General features: G+C 43.5%; 1 protein-coding gene across 2 annotated transcripts in view; it reads right to left on the bottom strand.

Annotated features, from left to right (window-relative positions):
• The window catches only part of pusl1 (pseudouridine synthase like 1), a 60,927-nt gene extending 42,288 nt beyond the window's left edge, over window positions 1-18,639 (bottom strand). Inside the window, exons 1-3 of one of the 2 annotated variants that reach the window (XM_069918755.1) lie at window positions 18,558-18,629; window positions 15,752-15,853; window positions 13,766-13,823 (exon numbers count right to left, since the gene is read on the bottom strand). In XM_069918755.1, the coding sequence (XP_069774856.1) occupies window positions 13,766-13,823; window positions 15,752-15,853; window positions 18,558-18,607 (210 nt within the window). In that variant the 5' untranslated portion in view covers window positions 18,608-18,629. Of the gene's footprint in view, window positions 1-13,765; window positions 13,824-15,751; window positions 15,854-18,557 lie in introns of both variants that reach the window. The other variant, XM_069918756.1, reaches the window with a different exon arrangement.
• Between the last annotated feature and the right edge of the window lie 1,827 nt (window positions 18,640-20,466).

Genomic DNA, 20,466 nt, shown 5'->3' with positions numbered 1-20,466 from the left:
CAGTACACCTGTAGGAGGTTCCGAGAGTCTTTGATGATATACCAAATCTCCTCAAACTCCTTACAAAGGATAGCTGCTGGCGAGCCTTCCTTGTGATTGCATCAGCAGGACAGATCTTTTGAGATGTTTACAACCAGGAATCTGAAGTTCTTGACCCTCTCCACTGCTGACCCTTCGATGAGGACCAGATTATGTTCTCCTGATCAGCTCTTTAAATCTACAATATCCTCTCCTCAAATTTGCTAATGTTGAGTGCAAGATTATTGCTGCAACACCACTCTATCTTCCTCCTGTACGCTTTTTCACTGCCGTCTGTGATTCTGTTGACAATTGTGGTGTCATTAGCAAATCTATAGATAGAAGATTTGTAGATTAAATTAGATCACTGCCAAATTTGTGGCTTGTGTTCACTTTCCACCTATGTGCTGATTCCATTCGTGCACAAAGTTCATCAGTCTCAGCCGCGGACAGACTTAAGACCTGTTCATTCAGAGATTCACAAAAACAGAATACAGGAAGAACTCAGTGGGTCCATCAGCATCTGAGGAGGCAAAGCGTGCAAGTTGATTCACACCTTTTGCCTCCGAGGATGTTGCTTGTCTAGAATTCTGTTCATGTTTCCATATTCCAGCAACTGCAGTCGCTTTTGCTTCAAAAGCTTCACAACTTCCTGTGCATCGAAATAGCTCCTCCTTTGTCTTCCAAGAACTGTACCTTCATTAATGGGCTTTTGAGATGTGATTGTCACTGTGCTCAAAAATGGCAGCTAATAAGCAACTGGGGAAAACTCCTGAGCAGTGAGTGGTGAATGTGATATCAAGATCTGAAATCTTCGTAAACATTGGGATTGGTGAAGGAATTCGAGTGAAGAGAGTTAAGCCCTGTTCCAGCAATCTTCAGTGCATTGCCAGGAAAATTCAATTGCCACCTTCAACCAGAGGCTGAATAAATACTTAAAAGGAAAAGATTTGCAGAACCTTGGGGAGAGGGCAAGGAAGTGGGATCTGTTGAATTTCTCTTCTATAAGAATGAGCTCAGTGCACCCAATGGTCTCCTTTTGTGCTGTAACCAAATAAGACCAAACAGAACCAGCATAAAGTGATAAGTCAATTAGTTATGGCGGTAGGTCAAGTTACCGAGTTTCTTTCTCTTCCGAATCCACTAAGTACAACAACAGTGGGGCGGCACGATTAGCGTAGCGGTTACCACACGCTGTTACAGCACCAGCGATCAGGACTGGGGTTTGAATCCTGTGATGTTGCCAAGGCGTTCGTATGTTCTCCCCGTGTCTGCATGGGTTTACTTCGGGTTCTCCAGTTTCATCCCACCCTTCAAAACATTCAGAAGTTGTAGGTCAATTAGGTGTAATTGGGCAGCACGGGCTTGTGGGCCGAAAGGGCCTGTTCCCGTGCTGTACAATCTAAATTTTAAAAAAAATAATTTTAAAATAAATAAATCTAAAAAAAATTACCTAGTGCAGCCTTCATTGTAGGCTCAGGCTAAGGAACTGCTGGCTTGAAGATATTTGTGCTATCAACTGAGCCAGACTGAAAAGAATAAAAGAAAATACGAGGTTTTCCATTTTGTATTAAGCTGGTTGCCAAATGCTCTGGTAATACGTGGCTGCATAATGTACGAACAGTGCATGTGCACAACACATGCAGACATCTTTGGACTGGACTACAGTCTATGATTTACTCTCTCAAGTTTCTGCTTTTTTCTTACATTGAGAGCCCTATTATTTTTCCATTGGCAGAGCTCCTAAACACACAGCAGTTCCAAATCCCACAACAAATACTTGCAGTTGAAAGACAAATATAATTGGAAGACATGGGTTTACATGTGATATCATGATCTGAAATCTTCGTAAACATTGGGATTGGTGAAGGAGTTCAAGTGAAGAGAGTTAAACCCCATTCCAGCAATCTTCAACGCAAGGCTCAAGAAAAGAATGGGGGAAGATGACAGACTCCAAACGTTTCAGAGCAAAACTGCTGGAAACATATTACAAAGCTATTGCCAAGTGGAAGAAAGGCTAATCATGAATGGATAACCCACCTTGCAGCTCTGCGACACTTTGCACTGCCAATGGAACCCAACCGTTTGATGGCACACCCTCTGTTTCATTACCATAAGAATGCCACAGCACAGGCAGTCAAATTAGAATCAGAATTTACTACATTGAAATGGAGGCTCCAGGACAGATCCTCGGAGATGTTGACACCCAGGAATTTGAAGTTCTTGACCCTCTCTACTGCTGACCCATTGATGAAGACTGGTTTGTATTCTCCCGATTTCTTCCTGAAGTCCACAATGATCTCCTTGATTTTGCTAACGTTGAGTGCAAGGTCACTGCTGTGGCACCTCTCAACGAGCCGAGCTATCTCTCTCCCGTACACTTCCTCATTGCTTCCTCAATCCATCTCAGCTGAAGTTGGTGACATATTACACCTAGCAATGAAAATGAATAGATGCTGACAACTGATGGAAACTCTTGGACATGTAGCAAAGCCAGACAGGATGTTGGAGGTGAAGAAGAATGAAAACTAACCATGACCCCATAAAAACGAGTCAGAAAGACATTTATCTCCGACTTGTAAAGAAAACAACAGACATGGGAAGCACTCAATCAGCAACATTTTGAGACAGAAATCCTTCATCAGAGTTGGTTCGACAAACTCAGACATCAAATACCAGCTACTCAACAGCAAGGTTCGGAGTTTTGTCCTATTTTGCCTCAAGCATTTTGCAGCCGTTGCAGCCTTAAAGTCCTTCGTAAAAATACAAGGTTAGCAGGAAAATCTGCAGATGCAGTGATTTTAGTGCAACACCCAAAGCTAGATAATTATACGTTACCGCAGTGGCTATGGTGCAATGTAACAAAAAGTTGTGCCGACATTATTACTTATAGAACCTATAACACAAAACCTATAGATGGAATGGCACTAACAATGTAAAGAGCTTTCACTCTGTTTTTTTGCATGAATATTTTATTGCAGATAAAACTTATATTTGGAGAAAAACACTGGAACACAATCATATTCCTCCTCTCAGCCAACCCACACCACTAAATCTGCATAACTTGTATGCACTTAGCAGATTAAACAGAATAATTTATTTGAATGAAATGGAGCAATCTCCTGAATTCAATCAAGGTTACAGATTGCACTCATAAAACTCCAATAAAAACACAAAGCTGGAGAAGCCTAGCAGGTCAACCAATGTATTTTATGTAACAAAGATAAAGATACATAACCAACGTTTTGGGCTTGAGCCCTTCATCAAGATATGAGCAAAATGTAGGGAGGCACCCGTTCGACATTTGTTCAGATCTTGATAAAGGGCTCAAGCCTGAAACATTAGTTCTGTATCTTTATCTTTGCTAATATAAAGAACACTGACCTGCTGAGTTTCTCCAGCATTATGATTTTACTTCAATCACGGAGTCTGTAGATTTTCTGTTTTACTCCAGATTCACTCTGTAATTGCACACTTGACTGGGAGATTGTTGCTTTGTTTCAAAGTTCCTAACAGATGATAGTTTGTTAACAAAGGAGAACGTGCCCAAGAGGAGAAGGAGCTGTGGCTGTCGTAACAAGTTTCAGTAAGACTATGGTCTACAAGCAGGGGAGCAGTAGGAACTGTGGAGGGAGAGAGGTGAGAGAGGGTCTCCTCCTCCTCCTGTTTCACCCACTAGATCCCCTTCCCCTTCTGGTTCTGACTGGTCCCATCTCTCCATCTTCTTGTCAGATTCCAGCATCAGTAGCCTTGGTGCCCATCTATCACATCCACCAGTTGTCTCCTTCACCATCCATGGCCCATCTTGCTCCATCTAACTTTGCCTTCTATCTCTCTTTGTCTGGCGCCTGTCTCAGTCTCCTAGTTCCACACATGACCCTATCCCCCACCCATCCCCACCTTTTGTCATCCATCAATCCTCCCTTGTCCATCTGCTGGCTCCTGTCTCATCCCTATCGCCCTCTCCTTATACTGGCTATCTCTCCTCTCTATAATAAATTTTGATTAAGGGTTTTGACCTGCACATTGGTATTTTTTTTCCCCTACAATTGCTGCTTGGCCTGCTGGGCTCCTTCAGCAGACTACCTCAAAACCTGAGACAATAAGCTTGAACTTGATTGCTTTTTGGTCCACACGCTTAGAATAAATTTGGTGCCATATGTGAGAAATTTGCATCTTCTCTCTGACTATGTGTGTTTCCTCCTACATTCCAAAGATGTGCCAGTTGGTTAGTTAACTAAGGTAGCCTCAGCTCAGGTGGGTAGTAGGAAAATCCAGGTGGTATTGAGAGCCAAGAGATTACACAAGTGGGATGGTACAGTTAGCGGATAGCACACGCCTTCAGTGCCAGCACCAGGGTGCAAATCCCACGTTGTCTGTAAGGAGTTTGTACGTTCTCCCTGTGTCTGCATGGGTTTTTCCTGGGGGCTCCAGTTTCCTCCCACCCGTTCAAAACATACCGGGGATTGTAGGTCAATTGGGTGTAAATTGGGCGGCACAGACTCGCAGGCCAAAATGGCCTGTTACCCTGCTGTATGTCAAGATTTAAAATTTAAGTGGGGAAACGGGGTTGCTCTGTGAGCCTGCATACACTCGACAAGCAGAATGGCCACCTTCTATGATGAGAGAAAATGTGAAAAATAATTTATGGATTGGTAGAACCAAAGGGGTTGATCCATTTGATGCACTATCCTGTTCTCGCAGTCATTTACAATGATGTACAATGGTACAATGTAATGAACGAGTTAAACATGACAAGCTGCTGAACTTCCTTGTTAAGCTATTCCAAAAATCAATGCCCTTTCAATGAATTAATGCTTTCTCGTGTGCAATTTGAATCCACTTCTCCCAGCTTCTTTGTTCACCAGATCTGTGTCCCCAAGACACCCTGCATCCTGAATATCTTGATTATTACATTAACCGCATTATTCGCATTCTCTACACCTCTCCTTTTGATATGAACCCAAGGCACACTTCTCACTGTCAGACTGTGTATTCACCAAATATTCATTAGAATCAATCCCCAGGCAAAAGATAATTCACCCATTGAGTCCATGCTGGGTCTGATTTTGCATAATCCTAACACAAATATCACCAAACCCCCCCCCCCGCCCACCACCACCAAGAGTGAGTTCAAAGTCAAAAAAAATCTTCCTTTTTGTGATATTTATCTCTTTTAGAAGGTCCAACATTCAGTACAACACTTAGAAAGCCAACTGTAATTTTAAAGTAGGGTTAATTAATGCTGATAGTTTCAATATTTGTCTTATGAACCATTGGCTATTGGAGAAACAGATGCTTTATAAAAACAGGATTAGAAGGTCAGCAGTTGGCTCAGAATATTGGTTTTGATGTTCTTTCATTAATCTGAACCCAGCATTCCCACAATAGATCAGACTATTCAATGTAGCCTTCATATATCCTGCACATAACCCCGAAACTTACTCCATACTCTCCAACTCATTCCATTCCCCACCTTACTTCTTGCAATCCTTCCTACCTTCACCAGGTCCCTGACATTAATCTCCACTTCAAAAGATTGTCCCAATGCCAATGTCGGCTGATTCTGAATGAAACTTTAATTTAAATCAAAGGCTAATACGAAAAAAAAATCACCTTGTAAGCATCTGAAGACATTTATAATGGAAAATTTTACCTAAAGCAGAATCACTTAAAATACTTTGAAAAATTGTACGTCTTTTTTTTCTTAAAAGCTAAAAGTCACATGTCTAAAATAAATCTGAAATAACATTCTTTAAAACCTACTTCAGAACAATAGGACTCCAAGTTGATCCACTGAACTTTTTTTTGTGTGTCCTTAATATCTGCATTCCAATTTTGATTTAAAGGCTACAGCCTGTCCAAAATGCCAGTAGTTTGCCTGGATATTAATGCCACGCCAGGAGGTAGTTTCCAGTCATCTCTGCTGTCTGAGCACAGGCAGGGGATATAATTTCCCAGCATGAAGGCAAGATGCCTTACATAGCTTTTTCTTGGCCTTCTACTCATTCCAAGATTCTCCAGCTCCATACACCACCCTCAGTGGCTTCTGTCCCACCTCTGGAGATCTACGCCTTTGCTCGCCTTCTGGTGGGTCCCTAGATGTTCCTCAGTCAAACCATACATTCTCAGCCTTCTTTTTGAATGTTTGTGAAACATCCAAATTCAGGGCACTCCACCAAAGCTCCAGGTCCTTTCTCACTCAGCAGAAGACCCAACTAAATCCCAAAATAATAGCTCCTCTCTAATATACATGTAACTGACTGCGGCTCAGTATAATTCATATCCAATCCAGATATGGTAACTGCAATCTTTGATCAGTAGCCAGCTTTTCATAATAGGTTAAAGACGGATGAGCAAATTTAAATTCTTGGGAGTCACTATCTCAGAGGATCATTCCTGGTTCTAATACACAAATAACATGGTGAAGAGAGTTCGTCAGCACCTCTACTTCCTCAGGAGTTTGCGAAGGTATGTTATGACATCGGAAACGCTGGCAAATTTCTACAGTTGTGTGTTGGAAAATGTGCTGACCGGCTGCATCATATATGGGGACATCAATGCCCTTGAGCATAAAGTTCCCCAAAAGGTAGTGGACGCAGGCCGGGATATCACAGCCAAAACTCTCCCCACCTAAAGGGAACGCTGCCATCAGAGAGCAGACCCAATCATAAAGGAGCCACACCACCCAGCACACTTTCTGTTCTCACTGCTACCATCAGGAAAGAGGTCTAGGTACCACAAGACTTGCACCACCAGGTGCTCCCCCTCCACCATCAGATTCCTCAACAGCAAACTCAATCAGGGACTCATTTAAGGACTCTCATTCACTTTTGTTTCCTCTACGTATTGCACAGTCAATTTATTTACATTTCTTTATTTGTTTCCATGTGAACGTTGAGTCAGTTTTTTTTTGCATGACCAATGAAGTGGTAATTCTGCCTCGCAGGGTTGTATGTCACGTCATGTGTGCACTCTGTCAATAAATTTGAATCTGGAACTGAAAACCTGACCAAAAAAGAGCACACAAGTCACACAATGAACAGAAGGACAGAGTGAAACACGAAAGCCTGCAGACGCTGTGATTGTAGTAAAACACCGAAATGCTGGAGGATCTCAGCCGGTCTTTTCAGCGTCCGTAGGAGACAAAGATATTTTGCTGATGATTCAGGCCTGAGCCCTTCCTCAAGGAACAAGCAGAATGAGGCAGAAGGAGGAAATCTCAGAAAGTCAATGCTGGATGGGGGGAGGAATCCAGAGTAAGGAGACAGGGAAAAGGGAGAGGCAGAGCTGAGGGAAGGTGACGGGAAGAAGTAAGGGGGGGTGGGCGGGGTGGACGAGTTAACAAAAGCCAGAGGTCAATATTAATGCCATCTGGTTGGAGGGTGCCCAGTCAGAATATGAGGTGTTGTTCCTGCAATTTGCAAATGGTCTCAGTCTGGCAGTGCACGAGACCATGGATGATCATGTCAGCAAGGGAATAGGATGGGGAATTGAAATAGGTGGCCAATGGGAGATCCACGCTGTTGTGGCGGACAGAGCCAGGTGCTCAAAAAAGTGATCTCCCAGTCTCTCCAATGTAGAGGAGACCATAACAAGACCACTGGATGCAGTAGATGACCCCTGCAGATTCACAAGTGAAATGTTGCTTTACTTTGAGGCCCCAAATGGTGGTGAGGGAGGGAGGAGTGGACAAGGGAGTCATAAAGGGAGTGGTCCCGGCAGGAGGTGGAGAAGGGAAGTGAGGGGAATATGTTTCTAGTGGTGGTATCACTTAGTAGGTGGCAAAAATGGCAGATGTGTGCTGGATGCGGAGGCTGGTGGGATGGTAGATGAGGACCAGAGGAATCCTTTCCTTGTGAGTGGAGGCAGAGGGTGCAGGTAATGGAGGATATGCGAGTGAGTGCCGAGTTGATGGTGGTGGAGGGAAAGTCACATTGTTTGAAGAAGGAGGACATCTCTGATGATCTGGCATGGAAGTCCTCATCCTGGGTGCAGATGTGACAGAGATGGAGGAAATGAGAGAATGAATGAATCCTTAGAGGGGACAGGGTATGAAGAGGTGTAGTTGAGGTAGCTGTGAGAGTTAGATGTTTGTCAATAGTTTGTCTCCCAAGATGGAGACAGAGTGATCACGGAAAGGGAGAGTGTTGGTAGAGATGGACCAAGTGAATTTGAGGTCGGAGTGGAAGTTGGCCGCAAAGTGGATGAAGTCAATGAGCTCATCATGGGTGCAGAAGGTCAGATCACCTGTCAAAAATTGTGGGGAAAAAGACGGGGAGCAAGTTAGATAGTCAGCCAATGTGTTAAGAAGTGCTCTTGGGAGGCAGAAACTAAGGGAAATAAGGAAGCTGAGGGCAATGAACCAGTGAGAAGGTGGCAAAATATCAAAGACATCCTTGTTTGAGTTTCCTTCTGTGGAACAATGCATCTGATGATTTTCTAAATGAGCAGCCAGAGGCAAAATACTGCAGCCAGAGAAGTGAGCACCTACAATGAAGAACCACCATCCAAGGAGGCTGCTGAAGCAAAGGCCAGTAAATAGGAATAATTGGAAACCACACAGCAGTCCGCTTGCTCTCACTGAGTCAACACCTCATGCCCCTCACAGAACAATCACTCAGGGCAATCAATGTCTGCAGGATTCAATCCAACCCCAGCTTGCATACTGCATGAGCGATAGATACCCATGGTTGACATCAAAGAAAACTGCAGCACCAGTAATAGAATTGAGGCTTGTAACTGGATAAACAAAGAGACTGGGTACAACTAGAGCACACTGATTATCTGGCACAGAGCTTGTTAGCTGGGCTCTTGGGGGCGAGATTGTCTTGCTTCCTTGCCTGTATAACAGTATGTAACTATTGCACACTAGCTATCACTCTGTCTTTGCAGACCACAAACATGGTCAGTGGCAGGGAAATCCAAGATGACTCAATGTCAGTTTTTTTCTTTCTCTCTCTCATAAACAATCTTGCTTTGCAACCTCTCCTCTCCTCCCTTCCTCTGAGATCCTTCCTTTCACTATTAGTTCTCACGCCTTTCTCTCACCTCCTTCTACTGAGACTCACAGAGATCCCACTCCAGATGCTGGGGCTCCCTTGAACCAACTGTTTGCGTTCCCAGAAAACTTCCAAAAAAATATTTTTTTTAGGTCATTGTTATCTGATAACCTGTCCTATCATATTCCACTGGAGTTGACTTAAATTATTCAATTTGTAAAAAAATAACTAGCAGAAGGAGCTCATGTAACAATCACCCTGCCCCAACTGTCTGGCAGTTCACACTTATGCACCTGTGACTGATGTTCAAATGACAACTCCCCTGAACCAGCGGAGATGGTCAATATGTGACATTGCAAACAACCCTGAGATTCCTTTTTCCTGCAGGCACGACAGAATTACCACTAATTGGTAATGCAAAAAAAATCTGTACACGAACAAAGAACTGTAAACAGATACCGAATGTGAACAAATTGCATTACAGAGAGAACAAAAAGAAAATCAATAAAGCGCACAAGAGTTTGTCATTGAGGAGTCTAATGGTGGAGGGGTAGCAGCTGTTCCTGTACCTGGTGTTGTGGGTCTTGTGGCCCCTATACCTCCTTCCTGATGGCAGCAGTGAGAACAGATCATGTGCTGGGTGGTGAGGGTCCTTGATGATTGCTGCTGCTCTCTGACGGCAGAGTTCCCTAAAGATGTTCTCGAAGGTGGGAAGGGCTTTACCTGTGATGTCCTGGGCTGTGACCACCACCTTTAGGAGGGCTTTATGCTCATCCCAAACCAAATTTACTTTTATTATCCCTCCACCCATTATAGATTTGTGGCAACACAATCCACACACATCAACTGTCCTGTATCCATACACCACCTTTCACAAAGGCAAGACATCCCAAAGCTCTCCATAGCGAATGAAGTACTTGGACATCTGGCCACTAGTGTAAGAAACCCCATCCAATTGTGCCAACAAGATAGGCTGCAGATGCCGGCTTACAGGAGCAACAAACAACATGCTGAGGAACTCAGTGGGTCGCAACATCCATGGAAGCCAAAGACAGTCACTGAAACGCTAACTGTCTACTGCCTGACTCAATTAGTTCCTCCAGCAATTTGTATGCTGATCAAATTGTGCCAAGCAAGATCCAATGAAAACAACCATATAATCTGCCCGTTGGTGTTTTGTAATTCCAGAGACTACCTTTTTATACTATTGACCAATGTTTCTGCACATGAAGAGCACAAAAGGAGCCTTTAACCGCCCCCCCCCCCCTCAAAGACTCCCTATCTCTAAAGTGTAGGAGAAATCCCTGCCCTCTCCCTATTTTGAGTGCTGAGATACAAGAGCTCGTGCATGGCAGACTTCTTTCATTGTATTCCTGGAACTATTGAGGTTGAATGTCATGGCACTCTCTGCTGGCAGATACATACCAATTCACTTCGGAAAAGACATCCAGTTCAAATTCCTTGGGACTGAGCAGTATTTGAAGGGCAGATGCTTTAAAAGTGAAAGGCACTGAGCTTTGTCAGTCCTTGGCAGTGGTGCTTTTGTATGCCTCATGTAATTGTTAAAATACTTTTGCATGTATCTCAATAATTGGTGCCAATATAAACCATTTAAACATTAAAGCATTACAGGGTCTAGCAGAGAAAAGTGAACAATAGCCACCAGAAGCTCAATCCATCGTGAACATTCAAAGCATAATTACTTGCATTTTGGATGTATTCAAACTATGAAACTTTGGACTGTAAATGTTCTATTGTACTAGATAGCAAACCACTATAGAACAAATCATGAATGTTTAATAAAAAAAAATATTGTTATACATAAGAAATAGGAGCATAAGTTAGCCATCCGGCCCTTTGAGCCTGCTCCGCCATTCAATGTGTTCTGATGTGTTCTGATGATAGGCTCATCTCACCTTTCTCCTTCCCCCATATCCCTTAATTCCCTTACTATGTAGAAATTTATCCAATCTTATCTTAAACCTATTCACTGAGGTTGCCTCCACTGTTTCAATGAATCTGTGGAATTCACCTCCCTCTGGGAAGTAATTCCTCCTCATTTCTGTCCTAAATTTACTACCCTGAATCTTGAGGCTATGCCCCCTAGTTCTAGCCTCCCCCACCAATGGAAACAACATTTATAATTGAATCAGATTATCCAGGATTCAGTAGCAGCCAGGCTGCACCTTTGTTACTCGTGTCTGTGTGTGTCCAAGGAACAACGTGGCAGCACATTGCATACTCTTAGTCATAGAGGTTTTAAATAGTTTCAGGCCATTCAACCAGTCTGAAATAAAAACCAGAATATGCCTCCCTCAGTCATCATTAATTTAATCCTTTCACTTATACCACAAACATGCTCCACTGCTGACAACAAAGTAAAACCATGCAGCTCAATCCAATTTTTCTGTATCAAAGCAGAAGGTTGGCAACCATCCTGCAATTGTAACTTGAACAAGGACCATGAAAGGTTCCAGTAATATTGAAATACTGAGAACATCCTTGCAGGGATTGAGACAATTGTGTGACCTCCGCTGTGAACTAATTCAATTCTGCATTCTTTGTTGCATGAACTATTAAGTGTGTTGAATGTCTGTAATAATGTCGGAATGCTTCAGCACAGATGGAGTCCATTCAGCCACCCCTTGGCTACTATCAGCTCTTTGAAAAATGTGATCCCATTGCAGTTAAACTCCATTACAGCAGGTCCTCATTTAACATTGTTGATACGTCTTTGGAAAGTGCTACTTTAAGTGAAACGACATTAAACAAAACTAATTTTATATTGGGGTAAAATACTGTGGTATTTCATTTTTTTTACTTTAAAATTTTTTTCCTCAACAACGTTATAATAAAATGAAGTTGAACGAAACAACGTTATTCAAAGACTTACTTTAGCCCGCAATCTGACCATTCAGAAATCATGATCTTTAGCTTCTGTTTCATCAGGTGATGCTCCCTCTCCACTCACTGATCTCTCAGTTCCTGTCATCGATTTAATTGGGCCTCCACTTCCCATGCTCCTTCACAACTCATGGAGTCCTCTGCATCCTGGTCTGCCTTTAATTTGGTTCTTTGTTACCTCCAGTAATAATAATCTTTGATGTGAGCACATCTCCTCTGTCTCATTTGGCTTCCTGTTGTCAAGTTTCTGCCAAGAATTTTTTGGCAACTTTAATCTCTTACCTATCTCCCCTGAAAAAATGTTCCAGGTTAGTTAAAATTTCCAATGTACACAGGAATGTTTAATTAAAATGAACAATCCAATAACAGCATGATTAAATGCATCCTTTCCAGGCAACCAAAAGGATTTTTTATTTAGATTTGGTGGAAAAATATTTTGAAAATGTTCACTTTTTTTTGCCTTCATATTTTTAACCTTTTCCTACAAACTTGCTTCGTACATCAATAACCTTAGCAATGATCATTGCACACCACCTATAAAAAACCCATGGACAGCCAATGGTCTGCAGATTTAAGGTTGAGGCATACTACTTCAATAACTAAACCTGAATGAGTTTTGGCAGTGATAAGTGAATATTGATTCCCCGACAGTTTGCAAAGTAATAACGAAATGGCATAAGCAAGAACAGTCTGAACACTAAAATCACCCTTTGTAATGACATCTGGCACATTATTGCTGAACCCCTGGATTAAGATGGTAACTGATCTAAGAAAGAATTCCAACATTGCTTTTTACAGATGAAGGACAAGAATAAGAGATCCAATGTCTCTCCCCTTCATCTTGAGCACTGGGTTAATCAAGCAGACATGTTTGTGCGTGTTTCTGTGACTGAATTGGCTTTCCATTGTAGGGATCTTATACATCAAAGTAGAAGGGGGCATTCATTACAGTTATCAATTTCTATTAGAACTTGATGGTTCTGTTCAGTTCTTCTTTCAAGATAGATTGGCTTTCAGACTGTGTGAACACTAATCAAGGCTTTACTTGCATGAATCAAAAAATTGTCTGTGTTCTCCCAGTTTCCAATTTCTTCATGGAAATTACATGAAGCTATCACACCACCCAGCCCACTATGACCCGTCAACGCGATCAGGCTATTAAAATGAATATTATTACCCTCTTATTTACTTGCATTTGCATATCTTCATCTGCTTCACATTTTATCCATTTTTCTCTCTGTGATCTTTTCCACAACCATTCACTGCAGCTCCAACATTCCTTCATGCAATTCTCCTGACCCTTCTCTAAAATTAACCTCCAAAGAGGTTAATTTGAATACCTTACTTGACTCATCAAAAATACTTTAAATACGTGTCCTGAAGACGATCATGTTCCACAGTCTATTGAAGTTGCTCTGTACCCCACTTCCCACAAAACATTTCTTCATTGGGTCACCCTGAGAAACAAATTATTTAAGAAATAAGATGAAGCTGAATCTAGAAACTTAATTTATTTTTTGGAGTTTAGTTAATCCAGTGCATATCAGTTTTTGGAATACACAAAAGTGCCATCACCTCCATTGAATAGGTGGGTGGAGGAAGGGGAGGGGGAGGAGTACAGAGTAACAGATGGATATAGCTGCCTTTTGCTCATACCTTAACAAAAAGCTCAGTCCTGAAACTAAAGTTAATTTCTGATAGATGTGGCATGACCTGCTGAGTTTCTCCAGCACATTGACGTATTCCACTACAATCACAGCATCTGCAGTTGAACTCTTCAATTTTTGTACAGGTTGGCCCTGAGCAGAACATTATAAGGTAAACTTTACATCTTCTCTTACCTCCAAGTAATTCTGAACCCCAGTCATAAGTTGGTCAGAAGGAGTTTTCATGACTCCACTGTAAAGAATGAAATAAAGTGTCAGCATTAGTGGTTGTTTTATGTGGGCAACCAAGGTAACAAATAATGAAGAAAACCTGCATTGAAATGTAAATCCATGGAAAATGTGCAGCTTTCAGGGTTTATCGGTAGAAAGGCAACCATTCGTGATTTTTAGCCACCAATTTTCTCAACATATCTAATCTGGCTCTTTGAATATAAATTTCTCAAACCTAGAGCAAAAGGCGAAAAATAAATATGAATGGGGTAGAGGTAATGAATGATCTGCTGGAGTAACTCAGCAGGTCAGGCAGCACCAGATTTCAGATTTATGACATGATACATAACCCTGAGATTCTTTTTCCTTTAGGAGAAGCAGAATTACCACTTATTGGAAGCGCAAGAAAAAAAAATTGGTCACAACGTACAAATGTAAACAAACAGAGAAATACAGAGAGAAAAAAATCAATAAAGTGCACAAGTAAGAATGTCTCTGATTGAGTTTGTTGTTGAGGAGTCTGATGGTGGAGGGGTAGCAGCTGTTCCTGAACCTGGTGGTGCCAGTTTTGCGGCACCTATACGTCTTACCCGATGGTAGCAGTGAACCACAGAACATTACAGCACAGAATCAGGCCTCTTCAGCCCTTCTAGTCTATGCTAAACCATTTTTTTTGCCTTGTCCCACTGACCTGGACCCAGTCCATAGCCCTCATACTGTTCCCATCCACGTAACCATCCAAATTCTTCTTAACTGTTAAAATTGAGCCCACATTCACCACTTCAGCTGGCAGCTCATTCCACACTCCTACCACTCTCTATGTGAAGACATTCCCCCTTATGATTCCCCTAAACCTTTCACCTTCACTCTTAACCCAAGTCCTCTGGTTTGTATCTCACCTACCCTCAGTGGAAATTACATTTACTCTGTCTATCCTCTATCAAATCTCCCCACATTCTTTTCCACTCCAGGGAATAAAGTCCTAACCTGTTTAACCTTTCCCCGTAACTCAATTTCTGAAGTCTGGGCAACATCTTAGTAAATCTTCTCTGTTTTCTTTCTATCTTATTGATATCTTTCCTGTAGTTAGGTGACCAAAACGATACACAATGCTCCATATTTGGCCTCACCAATGTCTTATACAACTTTACCATAACATCCCAACTCCTATACTCAATACCTTGATTTACGAAGGCCAATATGTCTTTACAAGCCTATCCACCTGTGACGCCACTTTCAGGGAATTATTCCCAGATCCGTCCGTTCTTCCGCACTCCTCAGTCCCCAACCATTTACCATGTATGTCCTACATTGGCTTGTTCTTTCAAAATCCAACACCTCACACTGGTCTGCATTAAATTCCATCTGCCATTTTTCCAGTTGATCCAGATCTCTCTGCAGGCTTTGAAAACCTTATTTGCCATCCACAACGCCTCCAATCTTAGTATCATCTTTAAACTTGCTGATCCAATTGACCACATTATCATACAGATGATTAATATTGATGGCAAACAACAATGGTCCCAACAACAATCCCTGAGGCCCACCACTAGTCCCAGGCCTCCAGTCTGAGAAGCAATCAACCACCACTACTCTCTGGTTTCTCCTGTCCAGTTCACTACTTCACCATGAATATCTAGGGTCTGAACCTTCCTGACGAACTCCCCATGTGGGACCTTCTCAAAGACCTCACTAAAATCCACATAGTCAACATCCACAGCCTTTCCTTCGTTTACTTTCCTGGTAACCTCCTCGAAAAGATTGGTTAAACATGACCTATCATGCACAAAGCCAGTGAGAGCATTTTGAGCGCTGGATGGTGTGGATCCTTGATGACTGCTGCTGCTCTCCGACGGCAGCGTCCCCTGTGGATGTTCTTGATAGTGGGGAGGATTTTGCCTGTGATGTTCTAGACTGTGTCCACTATCTTTTGCAGGGCTTTTCACTCACAGGTATTGGTGTCCCTGCTGAGCAGCTCCATCAGATTTTTTTCCCTCCAGATTCCAGAATTCTGCAGTCTCTTGTGCTTTTCTAGGGAGATTACTTTTACCCCTTATAATAAAGAAAGAGCAATTATTTCCAGAGGACACAGCGTTCAGGTGATTAGTAATATGATTAAGATAATGTGATGAAAATCTATTTTGTAGATCAAGTCATTAGGGCATGAATTGGATTCAGTATTAGGGAGATGGAAACTAATTCAAGAGTAAACATCAAAAGTATTGGATAAATACTTTGATAGAGTGAAAGTTGAAAGAATGTGCAGGAGGTTAGATTTCTTTGTGAAATACTAGATGCTGACTTGCTAGGGCAAATCTTTCCTGCTGCGCTGTGCCTCTCAGCTGGTCACTGAGGGTTCAGGATGCTTTCCTTCCAACTTGCTTTTAATGTTGGATAGTCTTAATGAGCCAGCTGCCACGTGGCCTCGACAGTGTCTTGGGAAGGAGTTCCAGGCTGATTGGAGACTATTGTGCTTCACGTGCGCACACACTTGACTGTCGCCGTGAACATGGGCACATGATCTTGCACACATGCCTTTCCTCACCTTCCCCCATCCACCGCAACTCTATCCTAACCTCTGTCCACTTTTCCATCATTTACAGTATATGGCTATGTCAAAATTGTTCACTGTGCTTTCAACAGTGATTACATGGGAATTTAAGTGGCTGTGAAAGATTAATACTGTCTGCTAAAACATTTTAAGGAGTTTCACAAATGAAAGCTTGTTTTCAAATAAAAGAACATCTACTATTCAGAACAACAAAGACCACCCACAAACTCCAATTGGAGCAATCAATAGCTCCAAAAAAAGCAGCCACACTGAATGTATGTTTGGAAGTCTATTTTTTTCTAATTGCTGAGATTTAAAAGTGATATGATCCAGAGACTGGTGCATTTTTTTTCCCACAAGTTATATAACTTGGATCATATGGTGTGGTGGCTAAATTTATTGATGACATAAGGAAATGTAGGAAAGTAAGCTGGGAATGGGATTTAAGGAGGCTTGAGGTGTTATAGATGGGTTAAGTGAGATGGGAAAAGATCTAGAAAATTATGCAAAAATGTATCTACTTTGGCAGGAAAAATAACAAAGTGCTTTTTTTAAATGATAGGAGATTTTGGAGTTCTGAGATCCAGATGAATATGAGTGCCCTAATGCTCATTTTGCAAATGATTATGGCAAATAATGTTTGATCACTTTCTTTTTATATGTTTAATGCTAACTGAATACAAAAGTACTCAGGTGATTATTTATATAAGGCATCAATGAGACTACATCAGTTTTCATCTTCCATGTGAATTTTTCTCATATATACAAGTTCATTTTCCATATGAATATTTGTCCTGCATATGTATTGTTCACCTCATATCTGGTTATGTGTCTGCGTGTTTTGCACCAAGGACCAGAGAATGCTGTTTTGTTGGATTATACTTGTACAATCAGATGACAAAAAACTTGACTTTATTTATGGAAAGCAGTGCATTGAAAGCATTTTATAGACCTACAAAACCGATATCTGGCCTTATGTGGAAAGGTTAGACAGGCTAGACTAGTATCTTCTGAAACTTAAGAGAGTGGGGTCTTTTTAGGGTAGATCAGAAGACAATGTTTCCTGATGTGGGAGAATCTAATACTACCAATCCTTGTTTAAAGCAGATAAACCACCAATTTAATAAAGAAGATGGGGTTTCTTTTTAAGGACCTTACTTTGCACATTATTTATTATTGAATTTTTTTTCTTGCATTGCATAGTCAGTTTGTTTACATTTTTCTCTTTTATGGTGAGTACAGTTTTTTGGCACCACTTATAAGTAAAAATTCTGCTTGACCCATAGGAAAAAGAATCTCAGGGTGTACGGGATATATTTGTACTCTGACAATAAAGTTGAAATTTGAACAGGTGATTTCATTTCACTTGAGGGTCTTGAATCTCTCAATTTTATTCTCTAGGAGCAGTGGAAATGGAGACTTTTAGCATTTTTAAGGCAGAGGTAGATAAATCCTTGCGAAGGTCACCAGGAGTGACCAAGAGTCACATGAGATCATCCACGATCTTATTAGATAGGAGAGCAGGGTTGAGAGGTTAATTGGCTGCAGACTGGGAGATCGCTTTGCTGAGCCCCTCGCCTCTGCCGCCGCAATAGTGTGGATCGACCAGTGGCCATCCATTTCAATTCTCCATCCAAATCTCTGTCCAAGGTCTCACGTACTGCCAGCCTGAGACCACCCGCAAATTGGAGGAACGACAGCTCATCTTCTGACTGGGCACCCTCCAACCGAGTGGCATTAACATCAACTTCTCTGTCTTTCATGAACACCCCCATCCGCTGCTGCCCCGTCTCTCTATTCCCCGTCTCCTTTCACACAGACATGATAGATTCCCTTATCAATCCAATTAACACCTTTTGTTGGGCCTGGATTCCTCCCCCATGGTTTGAATTCTGAAACTTTCTGATAAATCTGATTTTTCCTTGAAGATGGGCTCAGGCCCGAAACGTCAACAATCTATCTTTGTCTCCAATAGATGCTAAAAAGACCAGCTGAGCTCCTCCAGCAATCACAGCGTCTGCAGCCTATCGTGATTAATTCAGGCTCAATGGCCGACTCCTGTTCCTCAAGCCTCCGGGAGAAGGGGAGCTCGCCGCAGCACCAGTCCACGACCGTGGCCTCCCTCGGCAATGTGCCCGGCTGGAGGATGGCCCTCATGCTTCAAGGAGGCACAGGCTAAATGTCATAGTGGCGCCCTCCACCCACCTGTAGTTGGTGCCGCAGTACTGGAAATAGATCAAATAGCGCACCGCCATTGGCCACGACAAGCCGGTTCCCCTCCGCCGGAGCGACGGAACCACGACAGGTCCCTGTGGCCAATCAAGAAACACGCGTGGGAAAGAAAAAAAAGACCTACTGCGAGTAAAACAGCGTGAATTTCACTCTAGAAGGTTTTAAATTATCATTTGATATAGGACCGCAGTTCGTGTAATATTTTAATACCCGTGGCAAATTCATGTAGGCGATCTTTTAACAACTTTAGATGTTTGCCCCAATGTGGTAGATAGGGCGTATTCATGGTCCTTCTACATTCGAGGCGTGCACTTGATGACATCACACAGGCTGCGCTAACTTTAAATGACATACCAACACCGCGCCCCGCGGCGGCATGATTTCAACACCGCTCCTAAGGCTGGCAGAAAGAGACGGGATGCCAGATGCTGGCGGAAAGAGACGGAATGCCAGATGTTGGCGGAAGGAGACGGGATGCCAGATGCTGGCGGAAGGAGACGGCATGCCAGATGCTGGCAGGAGACGAGATGCCAGATATTGGCAGGAGACAGGACGCCAGATGTTGGCAGAATGAAATGGGATGCCAGATGCTGGTGGAAGGAGCCAGGATGCCAGATGTTGGCGGAAGGAGACGGGATGCCAGATGCTGGTGGAAGGAGATGGGAGGCCGGACGCTGGTGGCAGGGGATGGGAGGCCAGATGCTGGCAGGAGACGGGATGCCGGATGCTGGCGGAAGGAGACGGGATGCCGGATGCTGGCGGAAGGAGACGGGATGCCGGATGCTGGCGGAAGGAGACGGGATGCCGGATGCTGGCGGAAGGAGACGGGATGCCGGATGCTGGCGGAAGGAGACGGGATGCCGGATGCTGGCGGAATGAGACGGGATGCTGGATATTGGCGGAAGGAGACGGGATGCCGGATGCTGGCAGGAAGGAGACGGGATGCCGGATGCTGGCAGAAGGAGACGGGATGCCGGATGTTGGCAGAATGAAACAGGATGCCAAATGCTGGCGGCAGGAGACGGATGCCAGCTGCTGGCGGCAGGAGATGGCATGCCAGATGCTGGCAGGAGACGAGATGCCAGATATTGGCAGGAGACGGGATGCCAGCTGCTGGCAGAATGAAACAGGATGCCAGATGCTGGCGGAAGGAGACAGGATGCCAGATGCTGGCGGAAGCAGACGGGATGCCAGATGATGGCAGAATGAGACGGGATGCCAGATGTTGGCGGAAGGAGACAGGATGTCAGATGCTGGCGGAAGGAGATGGGATGCCAGATGCTGGCAGGAAGGAGACGGGATGCCAGATGCTGGCAGGAAGGAGACGGGTTGCCAGATGCTGGCAGGAAGGAGACGGGATGCCAAATGCTGGCAGGAGCTGGGATGCCAGATGCTGGTGAAAGGAGACGGGATGCCAGATGCTGGCAGGAGATAGGAGGCCAGATGCTGTGGGAAAGAGAATGGAATGCCAGATGCTGCGGAAGGAGACGGAATGCCAGATGTTGGCGGAAGGAGACGGGATGCCAAATGCTGGCAGGAGCTGGGATGCCAGATGCCGGTGAAAGGAGACGGGATGCCAGATGCTGGCAGGAGATAGGAGGCCAGATGCTGTGGGAAAGAGAACGGAATGCCAGATGCTGCGGAAGGAGACGGAATGCCAGATGTTGGCGGAAGGAGACGGGATGCCAAATGCTGGCAGGAGCTGGGATGCCAGATGCTGGTGAAAGGAGACGGGATGCCAGATGCTGGCAGGAGATAGGAGGCCAGATGCTGTGGGAAAGAGAAGGGAATGCCAGATGCTGCGGAAGGAGACGGAATGCCAGATGTTGACGGAAGGAGACGGGATGCCTAGTGCTGGCGGCCGGCGTCCAGCCGGTGTTGA

The sequence above is a fragment of the Narcine bancroftii genome, chromosome 2, assembly GCF_036971445.1.
Source record: "Narcine bancroftii isolate sNarBan1 chromosome 2, sNarBan1.hap1, whole genome shotgun sequence".
NCBI classification, from domain to species: Eukaryota; Metazoa; Chordata; class Chondrichthyes; order Torpediniformes; family Narcinidae; genus Narcine; species Narcine bancroftii.
Note: the sequence above shows the minus strand (reverse complement) of the source record. Positions and strands in the feature narration are given on the sequence as shown.